Source organism: Vitis vinifera, chromosome 14 (assembly GCF_030704535.1).
Source record: "Vitis vinifera cultivar Pinot Noir 40024 chromosome 14, ASM3070453v1".
Classification (NCBI taxonomy): Eukaryota; Viridiplantae; Streptophyta; class Magnoliopsida; order Vitales; family Vitaceae; genus Vitis; species Vitis vinifera.
Window position 1 is genome coordinate 6,248,356 of NC_081818.1, and position 16,247 is coordinate 6,264,602.

General features: G+C 31.2%; 1 protein-coding gene across 1 annotated transcript; it reads right to left on the minus strand.

The window, feature by feature from the left end:
- Positions 1-1,091: 1,091 nt before the first annotated feature.
- LOC100241908 (cysteine synthase) lies at positions 1,092-12,747 on the minus strand. The gene is made up of 10 exons (XM_010661628.2): positions 12,709-12,747; positions 5,397-5,506; positions 5,263-5,320; positions 3,614-3,874; positions 3,394-3,531; positions 3,235-3,286; positions 3,010-3,089; positions 2,791-2,850; positions 2,552-2,632; positions 1,092-1,154 (listed from the first exon to the last, which is right to left on the minus strand). The coding sequence occupies exons 1-10, from the start codon at positions 12,745-12,747 to the stop codon at positions 1,092-1,094; spliced, it is 942 nt and encodes a 313-aa protein (XP_010659930.1).
- Positions 12,748-16,247: the final 3,500 nt, after the last annotated feature.

The following is a 16,247-nucleotide window of genomic DNA, read 5'->3' on the forward strand; positions in this document are numbered from 1 at the left end:
GACAAAACCTATACAAATATGTCTATTGTAAATATATTTACGTGTTTTTCTTTCATTTTTTTTGTTTGTTTTTTATACCATCAAAAACATTGTTTACAAATATGCACAAATATCAAATACAATTATTTTATATTTGCATACATGTATAAGATATTTGTATTAAATATATAAGATATTTGTGTTAATTTTACAAAGTTTATATAAGTCTATCTATTTTGAATATATTTGCATATTTGTATGGGTGTTAATAAGAACGTGAAAATGTCTTACACATTTAGGGAGCATTTTGCCATGTTTTTTGAAATTTGTTTTTAAAAACTGTTTTTTATACTTTAACTTGAAAATAATTTTTAAAACAAGTTTCAAAAAGCATGGTCAAACGAGCCCATGTTTTTCATTTATTTTTAAAAACTAATGAAAACAACTTCTATTTGTTTTCTAAAAATTATTTTCTATTTCATTTTATTTTTAAAAATTGTTTACAGAGAATAACAGTTAAACAATATTATAAATTTTTTAAAAACAGTTAATTATTTTTAAAAATAAAAAACTATTTTTAAATCATGTGACCAAACAGACTCTTAGTATAATTATTTTTATGTAAAAATATAAAAAAAAAAATTATATTTGACATCTGTTCATGTGCATAATAATGTTTCCGGTTGTATGAAAAACAAGCAACAAAAATAAAGAAAGAATATACATAAATTCATGATATAAAGATTTGTAGATACTCTATATAATTATTATTAATTAAATTTCAAAAATAAAAAAGTAAAAAAAAGAATAATTGAATATTAAATTAATGAAAAATAATACAAACACTTGAAAAAACAATTAGAATATTGTTCTCAAAATGATCATTGATACAAATACCATAAAAAAAAAATGTCATTTATATAAGAGGAACCTAAAATGGGGTCTTTATTCAATAAATTGGTTGTCATTCAAGGTACAGCACAAACTGCAATAAAACAATGGTGGGTACATCATTTTATGATTTGGGAATTGGGAAGTTGATTGAGAAGCAACATAGAGACGACTATCTGCAAATGGGTAGCAGCTCATTCAAAAGTCATGTTTTCTGCCTCCTACCTGATGGAATCAAACAGGACTGTGGACAAGTACCGCTCTCCGAAGCTGGGGAAAACTACCTGCATTGGAGTTTACAGAAATGGCATGCTTAGTTAAGCTAGATTCAGCAAGAAAAACAAATCTTCATGTGCATTTCACTGTGGTTTTAGGCCTGCTGTCTTCATTATTCAACCCTCCTTTCTCAGGGCCTTTTAGTATATATTTACCAACAATGCTGAAATGAAGTGTTGATATATTAGTCTATATATATAGTCTAAGATTGACAATTTTGTTTCATTTACTTTGCCTTAGGATCTTTCTAGATTGTCTCTTACTCCTCATTGAAGACCCGATATTGCTGATTGATCAATCGAATGACATGGTACATAAAGGTTTGGGAAGGGCAAGTTAGTGTTTAGTATGGCTTGGTATGGATCAAGGTGTTTAAAACTATGCAAAATATTTTTTAACTGTTTTAAAAGAATTACCTCAAGCACTGGTAATAGTGCTCAAGTGCCCTGCGATGAAATTTTCTAAAATTCTGGAGATCCGTCATTCTATTTTTTAAAGGATTTAATTTGAGAAATTATCAAGAATCGGTCCACTAAGTCCCTAGGCTTATATATACTTTGCCCAAAAAGGTTTTTGATTTGATGCTTATGAGTTGAAAAACTTAGGTTGTTTTCCCATTCCCAAAAACTCTCAAGAAGTGTTCATGTTCGCTTCTATTGGGTTGAGAAGGAAATCTTCATCTCCTCGAGCGCTAAGGTCCATTGGGAGCACACAAGGTGTTGCGCCATGGATGTGAAATACCATGTAGGTGTCGGGGAGTAAGTCTTAGGATTAACTTGCATCATGTGTGTTGTATTTTCATACAGTAGATTGTTGATCAAATCCTTGTGTTCTTGTGTGTGTTGGTTTTTATTTTTCCTATAATATCAAAAGACTTATCTGGATTAAAACAAATCAATTTTTTTAGGCTAAAAAAAGACTAAAACACCCATTCACCCCCTTTGGGGGTTAATCTATCTTTCACAAAGAATTTGGAACTTTTTAGATTATTAGATGTACAGTAGGACAGTACATATGGTTTTGATACCTAATTACCAAACTTAGCCAATATAATGGACATTGAAAGAATAATAAAAAGAATTAATAAGTTAAAAGGGATGGAATGATCCCTTAATTTATGAATCTAACCCTTCCCATATTTTATTTGAAAAATAATCCATTTTGAATATAAATGTCTTTTACCATTTCAAGTATTTACATATAGGGTTTAAAAGAGAAAGTTATTTTTACAAGAAAATAATGACATTTTTGTCCAAATGAGGCCAAAATAGGACGAAGGGTTAAATTCAAATTTTGGGTTTTCAATGAACCTTTTAATAAAATAAACCTAAAAACAAACATGAAACTAAAAAGTATAGTGCTACAGATATATCCATTTCAATTGGAAGAATGCAATTGGACTCACCACTATGAGTTTCCCAGCATTTTCAGGTCTCTTTGCTATCTTTATTGCAGCAGCTGCAGCTACTCCAGAAGGTTTCCCCACCTGCAAAAATGTTCCCAAAACCATCCTAAAAAATGGGTAACATTAAAGTTTAGAAAGAACAGAAATTCAATTAAAAAATTAAATTCAGAATTCTGTGATAACCCAAAGATATGGAGGCCTAAAGGAAACCATTAAAGTATCCTCTGTATCAGTTTTACCAGCAAGCCTTCCTTCAATGCAAGGAGCTTAGCAGTTTCAATTGCTTCTTCACTTGATATCTGCAAAATGATGGAAACACTACAAGTCAGTCAAATGAAATCAATGTGTGCCATACTAGGGATGAAACATATAGCCAAATGAAGAGCTCTACATTTGAATTGATTTTTCATTTTAGCATGCAGTGATGATTCATGGAGATATTGAATTTTGAGGCTTACTGGAACAACTTCATCAAGTATGCTGACATCCAAAATAGGAGTGATGAAACCAGGGTCAATTCCTTGGATCTTATGAAGGCCTTTTGACAAGCAAAGGAAGGCAATATATCCAGTTATTTTAGAAGCAAGCTTAAGCAGATAGGTAGCAGAGAAATTCTAGTAATGTGGAGGAATGGAATCATTATGAACAAAGAGAATAGGCATGTTGGGCATTGTATAACTCACCAGGCTCTCCTCCATTCAGAACTGCGCTTTCCGCTGGTTCAACACCGTATACCTATACACAAACAGAGTAAGTACACAAGAAGTAACATAAAAATTAAGAAGCTTCTTGAGGGGAAAGGCCTGGAATGAGAAGTTCCCAATACCCACACAGAAGCAAACCTTGATATCTGGGTTTTTCTCCTTGAGGAACCTTCCTACTCCAGTGACTGTTCCCCCAGTCCCCACCCCAGAAACAAAGACATCAACTTTTCCTCCGCAGCCTCTCCAAATCTCTGTCCCTGTAGTTTCATAATGAATCTGCACAAGTGATGAAAAACTGATTACTAAGTAAATCTTTCCGGCCACCCCTTCACATTACAAGACAATACATGACAGATACCTTTGGGTTGGCAGGATTTGCAAATTGCTTAAGCATATAGCCATAAGGGGTCTTTTCCAGTAACTCAGCCTTCTCATGAATTCCCTTAATACCCTTCACTGGATCTGTGAGGTGCAGTTCATCTCCAAAAGCTCTGAGAACAATTCTTCTTTCTCTACTCATTGAAGCAGGCATGGCAAGGATAAGTTTGTAGCCTTTAACTGCTGCAATGTATGCCAACTCTATGCCAGAATTACCACTGGTAGGCTCAATTAGGACAGTCTTCAGCCACCACAATTAAACATATGGAAATTTGTCAGTTAAATTCTAACAACCATGTGAGTGTTTAGCTAGGTTGGCAATTCCGAACAAATTCCTAAGTATCCCCTAACTCGGTTTACCAATCCCTCTTCGGACTACTTGACTTTGAAGATTAAGACTTTGCTAAGAGGCCGAGGTATGTAGTCGAGTGTGTGGTGATTGAATATGAATCAACCTTGTTTTTCATCTTTAAATGAGTTAAAGCTGGAAGAAATAATTTTTGGTGCAAGGCTTTGATTCCCCTGTTTCTAGATCGATCCAGGTGCAGGGGTAGATCGGTCCAACTAACTTGTTTTTAAGATCAAATTTCAGACATTAGATTAAGAGCTTCTTTTTACACTTTAAATACAAACTTCTCTCATTTTCTAGGTTGAGACGATAGCCTGGAGATAGTTGTAGCCACTCCATGTGTTCTTCATTTTCTCCTCTCTTTTCCTAATTTAGGGGTTTTTTATTGCAAAGAAAATCCAATTCTCTTAATGTTTTCCAAACGAGTTTTTAATGGATTTTCTTGAGCAATAAATGGGTTGATTCATTTCTTCATTCATATCTCAATCTCTCATTCTATTTGGGTTTGTGCAAAAACCCATTTTCTTCTTATGTAGATTCAAGAAGAGGCTGAGATCGAGCTTGATGTGGACTTCAAGTGTGTTCCAAAAGAAGGTGAGAAGCTGAAACTGAAAGGTATTGGTCAAGTGGTCCAGGAAGGATTGGTTGGCTTTAGCTAGGTAAAACCTTATATTCAGCTTTTATTCTTCATAGTGGATATTTCTAATCGTTGGTAAGCCTATGGTTTTTTATCTCTTCAGAGGTTTTCCATGTTAAAATCTTATGTTAATTGTATATTTCTCTCACTCTACAGTTTAATTTATTTCTGTTTTTGATATCATTGATTACTTGGGCATATATGTTGAATGGAAGAAATATGAGGTGATATAAGTTTGATGATCCATGGAATATCCTTAATAATTTTTCAGCTCTTTTTGGTTAATGATATCATGTAGTAAATTGATATGGGTTGAGGAGATAATTGTTCTTTTGATTTATTTTTGAGGATTTTTGAAGCATTTGCATGTGTATTGCATTTATAAATTGTTGGGAGAGTTTTGGTGCATACACTCTTGCTTGTGGACGTTATGCTTTGTTGAAAAGTTGTTGGAAGAGAAGTTTCTTGACATTGAGAAAGTCTAAGGTTAAGTAATCTTTGTTAGGAGAATTTTTAAATTGTTCTACAACACTTATTCACCCCCCTCTAGGTGTAGTCCATTATTGAGATTCACATTTTCAAACCATTTTCTCAAAAAGAAGAAAACCCTCTTATCTTCAATGGAAGTTTATAGGTAGCAGACCTTCCCAAGTTGAATCAGTCCCTTATCTTCTACATCTTTGATCATGCTCAAAGCAATTCTCCATGCCAATTATTGAGGCAAAAGAACAAATCAGATACTAATCCAGAAAAAGAACAGGAGATTGAAGTATATACCTATCTTTGACACTAGAGCAGGGCTCCATTGCCTCTAGCTTCACTGCAATACTGGCTAAACAACCATCCACAACTTTGTTCAAATATACCAATGGGGTATTCCTAATTAACTGTACAGACTAGGGACAAGAAGATAGGGTATCAGACATAAAATTACTTCAGTTTCATGCCAAGGAACCATTAGAAGAACAAGTATAGTAGTGATGAAGAAACATTACTTCGGTAACATCTTTTGCAATGTCCTCCATGTTTTTTCTTCCTCAGGTTATTGAATAAAGATAAAGGAGGATCATAATTCTTATGCCTAACCAGGCAACACATTCATGGCTAAGCTAAACCCTTCTCATATCAGGGATCAATCTATAGAAACAGAGAAGAAAATAAAGAACCACTGTCACGCCCCAAAACCCACTCCAAGGGCATGACGGTCATTTCACACCTCAAACCCAAAGACTCAAAGTGGAAACGACACAAACATTCATATTGTAACTGAAAATTTACCAATTTCCAAATTCCTGTTCAGAGTAGTATGACAAAATTCTAAAATCTCTAAGTATCAACTTTAAAAAAAAGAATAACACATCAACCAGAGTGTTGATGTCCAAATAACTCCAAATTCAAATAATTTAAACGGGAATTAAATTTTAACATCTAAATAAACATCTAAATAATGTCCAAAATAAAGTTTGAACCAAAATCATAACAAAGAAAAATTCCCCAACTTAGCCATCACTTCTCGCCTGAACTGAGAGTACCTAAAAAATTATCAACGAAAAGCTCAATAAGGAACATCAATACAATTTCATGAATCGAACATTTTTAATTATAATTACAAACATGAGATATAACATATATTTATTTTCATAAAAAATTTTAAGTTAAACATGTTAATATATTCAAAACTTTTCAACAAAACTTTCTTATATCCAATTCAAAACAAATTCTCATCTACCTTTAATGAGTTTAATTAATTAATTAATTTTTAATTTACTATTTTGCCCCTAAAGTTTTTTTGGGATGTTACAATCAGACAAGGGATTTAAAGTAGCTAATATAACAAATCCCTAAAGATAAGAAATGTTGAATATTTCTATAAATCATGACTTGAATCATATACGGATTCAGACTACTAGGCTTCAAACACTAGTTTGAATTATCACATGAAGGATGATGCATTCCAATTCTAGTGAGTAACTCAAAAGATTGTTTTTTTCTCATTATTTTTATTTTCTTTTAGAGATCAGTCTTCTATTTCTTGGACAGCTGATGTTAGAAGTTATTAATATATTTATCTACAATATTAGCATCATATATCTTTAATTATTATATTAGAATTATTTTATTTTTTTTAGAAGTAAGAGTAAATTAGTCTTTAGTTTCTTTTATTAGATCTATTTAAATTCTAATAACATTGTACCTATTTTCAAAAGAATTCATGATAAAAAATTTTAGGTTTTCTTTTCTATATTTTTCTCTTTGAATCTTTTTTGGATTTCAAAATGTAATCAAAACAAAATTGATCTTTCATGAAACTTTTCATTTATAATCTCATAGAAGAGAGTTTAATCTCATATACTAATTTCATATTTGTTTGATCGTGGAATTCATTTTTTCTTTCTTTCTTTTTTGTCATGTTTGATCATGGGATATCGTAATGGGTGATCGCATCGTTTTTTCTTATTTGATCCTAATAGTTGATTTTTCATTTGTTTTCTTCTATTTGTGTATGCTTTTTTTTTTTGTTTGTTTGATGGTTATTTGTTGTTTATTCGTCATGGATGGTGAATGAGATGATTCTCTTCAATCCATTAGTGTGAGATTGAATGGAAAAAATTATTAGTATTAGAGTTATGTGATGAAAAATGTTCCAAAGGGCAAAAAGATGTAGGGTTATATTATTGATACTTTATGAAAACCTATGAATGAAAATGAGAAAAAATATGCAAAATAGTTAGATGCTTGGAAAGTAAGCAATTCTAGAATTATCACTTGGATTAACAACTCTATTGATAATTCGATAGACATAGAATCGACGAAGTATGAAACTGTTAAGGAGATTTGGGAACATTTAGAAAGATTGTATACATAATTTCATTTTACATTTCCCTTATTTATTTATTGGATGCGAATCCAAATTCTGTTTGTTTCTATTTATTGGATATGAATCCAAATTATGTCTGTCTTTATTTAGTGGATATGAATCCAAATTCTATTTGGCTTTGTCTATTGAATATGAATTCAAATTTCGTTTGTCTCTTATTCTTCTATTTCTTCTTCTTTTATGGTTGTGTCCTCTTCTATCTTTATTTTTTGGCCTCTCATTCCTTGATAATTTTAAGTAGACTTTTATCTCTCTCTTTGCTTGATGGTTTAATCTTGTGTTTTCTTCTTCTTCTTCTTCTTCTTCTTCTTCTTCTCTTTTTCCTTAATAGTTTCAATTTTAAGTCTTTTATTATTTTTTCTTCTTTGAGCATATATATTTCTTTTCTAGTCATATTTTCTTCTTCGAGCATATACATTTTCTATTTCTATTAAGTCTCATAATGTCTTTAAATTTGAACTTGTTTGCACTGATCCTTCTTGGATGATACAAATAGTTTTCATGCAAATATTGATATTTTGATTTTTTTTATTTATTTATTTATTGCCATGCTCCTTCCTCTCCTCCTACAACTACTCAAACACTTTCAGAGATTGTGGATTCTCCTCCCCCATGTTTTTCTTAGGGTTTTCCAGGCTATGACTAAGGAATTTTCTACTTTGTATAAGACTGATACTTGGTATTTGGTGCTTCGATTAAGCGATACAAAGCTCAATTGGTAGCTAAGGGATTTTCTCAATAATATGATATATTATGACAACAAGAGTGTCATTTAGATTGCTTATGACTCTATCTTTCATGAAATGACCAAACATATTGAAATTGATTGTCATCTCGGTCATCATCACCTTCAATATAAGACTATCACTTTGTCTTTTGTTCCTTCTTCCAAACTTATTACAAATTAGTTTACCAAATCACACTCACTTCTGTGTTTTCGATTTTTGATTGGCAAACCTTCGATGCTTCTTGCAACTGCATTGTGAGTTTGTGAAAGGATGTTAGAAGTTATTAATATATTTAGTTATTATATTAAAATTATATAATTAGTTACCATACATTTATTTATTTAGTTACTACATCTCTTATTTATTTAGTTACTATAGTAAAATTATTTTCTTTCTTCTTAAAAGTAAGGGTAAATTAGTCTTTTTTTAATTAAGTCTATTTAAATTCTAATAGTATTGTACCTATTTTCAAGAGAATTCATAATAAGAAATCATAGATTTTCTTCTTTGTTTTTTTCTTTGAATTTTTTATTTAGATTTCAATAGGTAACAATAACACATACTTTTTGGCAATTTAATACTAATTTTAGTGCAAGTTTTATGATGGGAAAATAAAGATCCAAAACACTTGTTGGTTGTTGATGCATATATGATGAAAAATAATTTTAAGATTCTCCAATGTCAAACAAATTCAGTTCCCAACACAAAATATAGATGTATATTAAATGTTTCTCAAAGAAAAATAGTACTCAAAATTCTTTTTGCAATACGCCATAATTTTTTACCTTTTAGAAAAAATTTCATCACATAACTCCAATATGAATAATATTTTCCATCTAAATATCACACTAATAGATTGAAGGGAAACATCTTGTTCACCAATCATATCGAATAAACAACAAATAACTACCAAACAAAATAAAAATACAAACTAAAGAAAAAAAAATGCGAAATCAAATACCAAGATCAAATAAGAAAAGAATGATGTGATCATCCATTACAATATCCCACGATCAAACATGACAAAAAAAAAAAAAAAATTTCCATGTTCAAACCAATGTATGACATTAAACTCTCTTTCATGAGATCACAAATCAAAAGTCTCATCAAAGATCAATTTTGTTTCGATACCATGTTGAAATCCAAAAAACAAATCAAAGAGAAAAAAGAAAATCTATGATTTCTTATCATGAATTTTTTTTGAAAATAGGTACAACATCATTAGAATTTAAATAGACTTAATAAAAGAAAATAAAAACGAATTTATCCTTACTTCTAAGAAGAAAGAAAATAATTCTAATAAACTAACTAAATAAATAAGAGATATAGTAATTAAATATATAATAACTAAATAAAAATATAGTAACTAAATCTATTAATAACTTCTAACAAATAAAATAAAATCAATGTGTGAGTGAAACATATGGCCAAATGAAGAGCTTTTCATTTGAATTGATTTTTCATTTTAGAATGTAGTGATGATTCATAGAGATATTGAATTAATTTTGAGGCTTACTGGAACAACTTCATCAAGTATGCTGACATCCAAAATAGGAGTGATGAAACCAGGGCTAATTCCTTGGATCATATGAAGGCCGTTAACATGCAAAGGAATGCAATATATCCAGTTAGGGAATATGTAGTAAATAAATGAAGATATTGCTAGTTTTAGAAGCAAGCTTAAGCTGATAGGTAGCCTGCTCATTTACAAACCCCAAATGCCTAAAAAATCACCGAGAAATTCCAGTAATATGGAAGAATGGAATCCTTATGAATAAAGAGAATAGGCATGTAAAGCATTGTATAACTCACCAGGCTCTCGTCGATTCAAAATTGCGCTTTCTGTCGGTTCTACATTGTATGCCTATACACAAACAAAGTAAGCATACAAGAAGTCACATAAAAATTAAGAAGCTTCTTGAGGGGAATGACCTCGAATGAAAAGTTCCCAATACACACAAAAGAAAACCTTAATATCTAGGTTTTTCTTCCTAAGGAACCTTCTTGCTCCAATGACTGTTTCCCCAGTCCCCATCCCAGAAACAAAGACACCAACTTTTCCTCCACATCCTCTCCAAATCTCTGGCCCTGTAGTTTCATAATGAATATGCACAAGTGGTGAAAAACTGATTGAAAAATCATGGTCCAGTAGGGTAACATAGGGTGAATAGGTGTATTTTAAAAAATTACAATATAAGGATTAAGAATTTATAACCTAATTTAACTTGCAAGATATTAATGATAATCACTATGATCAAAGGAATCAAGATAATCACATAAATAAGTAATGAGATGCAAAAAATTTTATGGGGAAAACTCTCACACTAACTATGGGGATAAAAAACCACGGATTCCGAGACTTTCAATTTAAATCCACTATATGAGAACAAGTTACATAAATTTACCTAGTTACTTTACCCTAAAGACTTACTTTCTAAAACCTATAACTTGTTATACGTCCACAATGCAACAACCTCTAATTGTTCTAGTGAACATGTTTTAGCCCTGCTAAAGGGATGCAGGTTTTTAAACAACCCGAGATTCAATGCTTGAATATTTGATGAGAGATTGGGAATGGTGTGGCAAGGTAGGCTTAATCCCTTGATGAATCGTTCTTAGTATCTCTACCTAAGAGGGGCTTTAAGAGGATATAAGTAAGCATAAAATTCATAGGGGATCAATATCTCAAAGTTTCTAAACTCAATTTACGTTAAATATCCGAAAATATTTTGTCATGTTATGGCAAATTCTATATGTGTGCTTGAGCACACTTATCCACCACTTGAGCGCCTTGGGTGCTTAAGTGTTGGTCAAGCACTTAAGTAGTCACAATGTTTGAAGCACTATTACCCTACTCAAGCAGCCTACATTTTCAATATATTAAATAAAGCTTTGTAATTAATTAAAAATACATTAATCCTCTTTATACCTTTTTTATTAGTTAACTTGTCATAAGTCAAATTTTTTTAGATATATATGTGATTTTTTTATTTGACGAACAACAACTTTGAATCTTCAATGGAGAGTAAGTCGTTATCTAAAAAGATTCTTAAGCTAAAAATAAATTGGAACAAAATTGCCAACACACAAAAAAGGACTCAATGTCCTAGCAATCTCCCCCTTCCGCAATTTTATGACAAAACATCATTATATAAACCCCCTTAAAACTCTCATAATGGAGTTTACATAACACTCAAGAACGCTTATTTAAAAAGACTTGAGGGAAAGCATTGCATCATCTTGTAGTATGTGTCTCCTACTCCTATAACCTACACATAAAAAAAAATTAAAAGAAAAAAAAAACACTATACCAAAGGTAAAGTAATGTGCGGGATATAACATAATTGAGAAAGTAAAACATGTTAATTGGATATTTTGATTGATGTAATGAAAAAGAAACACAACATTGTAAGGAAACTCATGTACAAAGTCCAAATAGACACACATGAAAAGCTATGCAAAGAGCTGTTGATCTCAAGCGAAGGACCGATAACTTTTACTAACAGTTTCTACACAAGGAAACATTTTGCAAGAGAGTTAAACAAATCAAAAAGAAATATTTTGCAAGAAACATCCTTGACAAATGTTCCTCTTGCCACATGAAATCGACAAGTTAAGTAATATTTTGTAGGAAACATTCGTGTCAAGTATCCCTTTCAAACTTTGAAAGCATGTACTTAACAAATAATTTGGTTTCCCCCAATATTTCAAGTTTAGCTTCCTCCAATATTTCAAATAACTTCCCCAGCCCCAAAATCACAAAATATACATTCAAGGATTTTTTATTTTTTTCTTTTTCTTTTAAAAAAAAAAAAAAAAAACTCCTAAGAACTCGCCTCCAAATTTTATTTATTAATCTCCCCCTTTTATTTATTAATTTCCTTTTATATCTCCCCCACATTTTATTTAGTAATCTCCCTATTTTTGTCACAAAAATGGCCAAGTATGCACAAATGGAAACATAAAAAAAGAAAGACAAAAGATGATGCATCATATAAAATCATAATTCTGGATGCAAAAACGATAAAAAGATAATAAATATAATCCAGATAAACAAAAAGCTAGCAAAGTAAATAGAGACAACTAAGCATTTGAAGTAGGGGGTGGACGAGGTGGAGTAGAGCTCGAGGCTCCCTGAGAGTGGATCCATGAAATGATGTAAGTAAGCTGGCCCTGGATCTCACAAAGTTGAGTCGCCTAATCCCCTATCTCAAATTAAAAGTATTTTCATAATCAGGTGAACGAAAGGAGATTAAATTATGTACGTATCTTTAACACTACAGCAGTTCTCCATTGCCTTTAGTTTCACTGCAATACGGGCAAAACAACCATCCACAACTTTGTTCAGATACACCAATGGGGTATTCCCAATTGACTGTACAGACCAGGGACAAGAAGATAAGAGTATCAGACACAAAATTACTTCAGTTTCATGCCAAGGAACCATTGGAGAACAAGTATAGCAGTGATGAAGAAGCATTACTCCTGTAACATCTTTTGCAATCAAGCATTTGTCCTCCATGTTTTTTCTTCCTCAGGTTACTGTATAAAGATAAAAGGAGGGTCAGAATTCTTATGCCAAACCAGGCAACACATTCATGGCTAAGCTAAACCCTTCTCATATCAGGGATCAATCTAACAGAAACAGAGAAGAAGATAGAGAACCAGACAAGGGATTTAAAGTAGCCAATAGAACAAATCCCTGAAGATAAGAAATGTTGAATATTTCTCGAAACCATGAATTGAATCATATATGAATTCAGACTACTGCTCGGCTTCAAACACTAGTCTGAATTATCACGTGGAGGATGATGCATTCCTTCATTTAAATTCTAGTGGGTAACTCAAAATATTATTTTTATTTTCTTTTAGAGATGGGTCTTCTGGTTTGCTTGGACTGTGTGACAACATAGCTGCTGAAAATGAACTCTAATATTCTATAATGTCAGACAAATTCAGTTCCCAACACAAAATATAGATTTATATTAAATGTTTTTCAAAGAAAAATATTACTGACAGGAAAAAAAATTTGTTAGGGTCTACTTATACCACAAAAATGTACATTTTTTCTATAGGTAACGTAAAAATACCACCAATATACTCTTATCCGATGAACTAGTTTTTACCATACATGCTCAATGACCCGGATTTTTTCATCAATCATAGTGTCACAGAATGTTTCAAATGAGTCTCCCCATGGGTTTATATAGAGCTCAGGAAGCTTCTGGAGACTTCTGCACTTAGCCATTAGTGGGAAGAGTGTGGAAGGTTCTAGAAATGCCTAGAAAAGTCTATACAACTCTACACTATGGTGGAAGGTATGAGAGGAGTTCAAAGCTTTCTAGAGAATTTTAGAGGTCTCTTGTATATTCTTGTACATAGGTTTGTACTATAGGATGTTCTAAAATATTCTTGAATTGTAAGGAACCCTCTAAGGTTCCGGAGAGTTCCATTGGTGCCTATAAATAGGTGAGTGCGTCATTTGGCCAAGGCACCAAACAAGTGAGTTCCTAAAGCACTTATAAAAGCTTCCTTGGCTAATAAAAACTTTCATTCCTTAAGAGTTATCTACTAAGCCTTCTTAAGCTTTCGAATCGTGAGCATCCTAACATAGCAAGCTAAGCGTTGGGAGTAAAGCTGACTTAACAAGATCAAGCGTCTTGACTTGTCTAAGTGCTGCACGAGCTTAGGAAACGATTAAGTCCGTAACAATAGGCTACCCTCAACTAAAGATAGGAAAATTCTATGGTACTTAGGGCTGCAACTTAGGCAAGTTAGTCGAATTGTTGACTAATCCAAACCTAATCTGAATTAAGAAATAATCAACTCAAACTCAACCTGACCCAAGACACTCTACCCAAGTCCAACCCAATCTCATTTTTCTAAACTCAAGTTGAGTTCGGATTGTTCAGGTTAGACTGGGGTTATATAATTCAAAATCTATCTACGATATTATTTTAATGTATTTATATGAAAATTCAAATAATAAATAGGGTAAATTTTCAAAATAACAACAAAAGAATAAATATAAATTTATATATTTTTTAAAAATACTGAAAAGCATATGAAATAATATCATTTGATATTTTTTTCTTAAAAATAGAAAAAAAATGAATATTATTATATAAGACAAAATGCAATATAAATATTATAAAAACATTAAATTAGATTTGGGTTATACGTCTACACCTTAACCCGAATTCAAATTGAAAAAACCTAATCCAAACTCAACCTAAGTATTAAACCCACCCAAACCCTTTGGATTGGGTTCAAGTTGGAATGAGTTAGCCGATCAAAGTTGCACCCGTACCCTCAACCAAAGGCAGAAAAATTCTATGGTGCGCATACCGGACATACTCAACAGTTTTTCTCGCCCTTGGATCTGTGAAATCAATCTCCACCGTACATTCCATTTTCAAAACCATCTCTCTCCTCTTTTAATGTTACCCTCTCCGTATTGATAAAAAAAATTAGAACTGGCCCCTTAAAAAAAATTAGAAAAATTAAATTAAATTTATCTAGAAAAAATCATTATAATGAAAATATTTGTACCCAACTTTGTATAATACATATTAGGATTTTAAAAAATTATTTCATAAATTTAAAATACAATTAAAAAATAAATAAACCATGTTATAAAATCTATTTTTCATTCCTTTAATAAATTTAATTTAATTTTTTTATGTTTTGATTGGTTAATTTAAAACTTTTTATTTTGTAAATAAATTGAATTTTTAAAATTTTGTATACGAAGTTTTGTTGAATAATTATTTAATGATGCTTTCTCATCAATTTTGAAATGTTTAAGCATTATGAAATTTTTTATTTAATAAAAAAATGATAAATTTATAGTGACACTTAGAGTAAGATAACTTAATAACTTAATTTAAGTTATAAAATGAATAAAATGTATTTGTTAAAAAACTATTTAAAATTCTATTTTTACACCCTATAAAATTTTCAAAAAAAATATTAGTAAAAATATTATTTAAAAAAATTTGTTTCAAAGAGTTTGAAATTTTTACCATCAAAACAAATAAATTTAAGACTACAAAGGCACATTTGAATTCTAACCATAACGTGGAGAGTAACATAGAGTTAAAAAGAAATAGACAATTAAATTTTTATGGATAAAAAATGTATGGCAAATAAGAAATTAGGGCCTATTATGAAACATTTTCGAAAAAATGTTTCAAAAAATAAGATTTTAAGAATAATTTTTAAAAATAGTTATATATATTTTTTAGAACAAAAGTTTCATTGAAGAAAGGGATAAGCTGGTTACACAATTAAGATTTTTCCAATATAATTACTGAAGAAAAAAAAGTTCCAAAGAAAAAACACTTGCCATTGGTTCCTAAAATAGAGAACAGGTAGAAATTGTTTTTGCTAAATTTAAAAAATGAAAGAAAAGTATTAACAAAAATTTAAAAAGTCATAAATAAAATAAATAAAATTGAACATAATATCATTTCATTCTTTTCTCCGTGATATTGATACCAAAAATTTTAAAATATGATATTCCTTCAGATTACACGACTTTCCTAGACGAGTCTAAGGTTGATCAGGGACCATTGCCTAGGATGAGGTGCACCTGCCAACATCTCCCCAAGCAGGAGAGTGTACGGCATAATTTGTGTTAGTGGGGCCTGCGTTCGCCCAGCCCTCCTAATTCATTCAAAAACAATTGCCATACATCAAGGTTGAGGCGTGTACAACACTCTTTGATCTACCAAAATGATGTGGTTCTGGGAAAGAAAATGATATTCCCAAATGTTGTTTGTCATATCCCTTTCGAAACTACTTTTGAAATTGAATGTACCGTAGACTAACAGCTTACCTGGGAGCCAAGCAGAGATGAGCTAACTGCATGATTAGACTAGTGATGCAACTTGGTTCGCGATCTAATAGACTCATTAGTGGGCAAAACCAAATTGCAATACATTTCTCTAACTCTTACAATAGCATAGTGACTGATTCAAGTTACAACCATGTAACATCACCATCTGTGAAAAGGAAGTG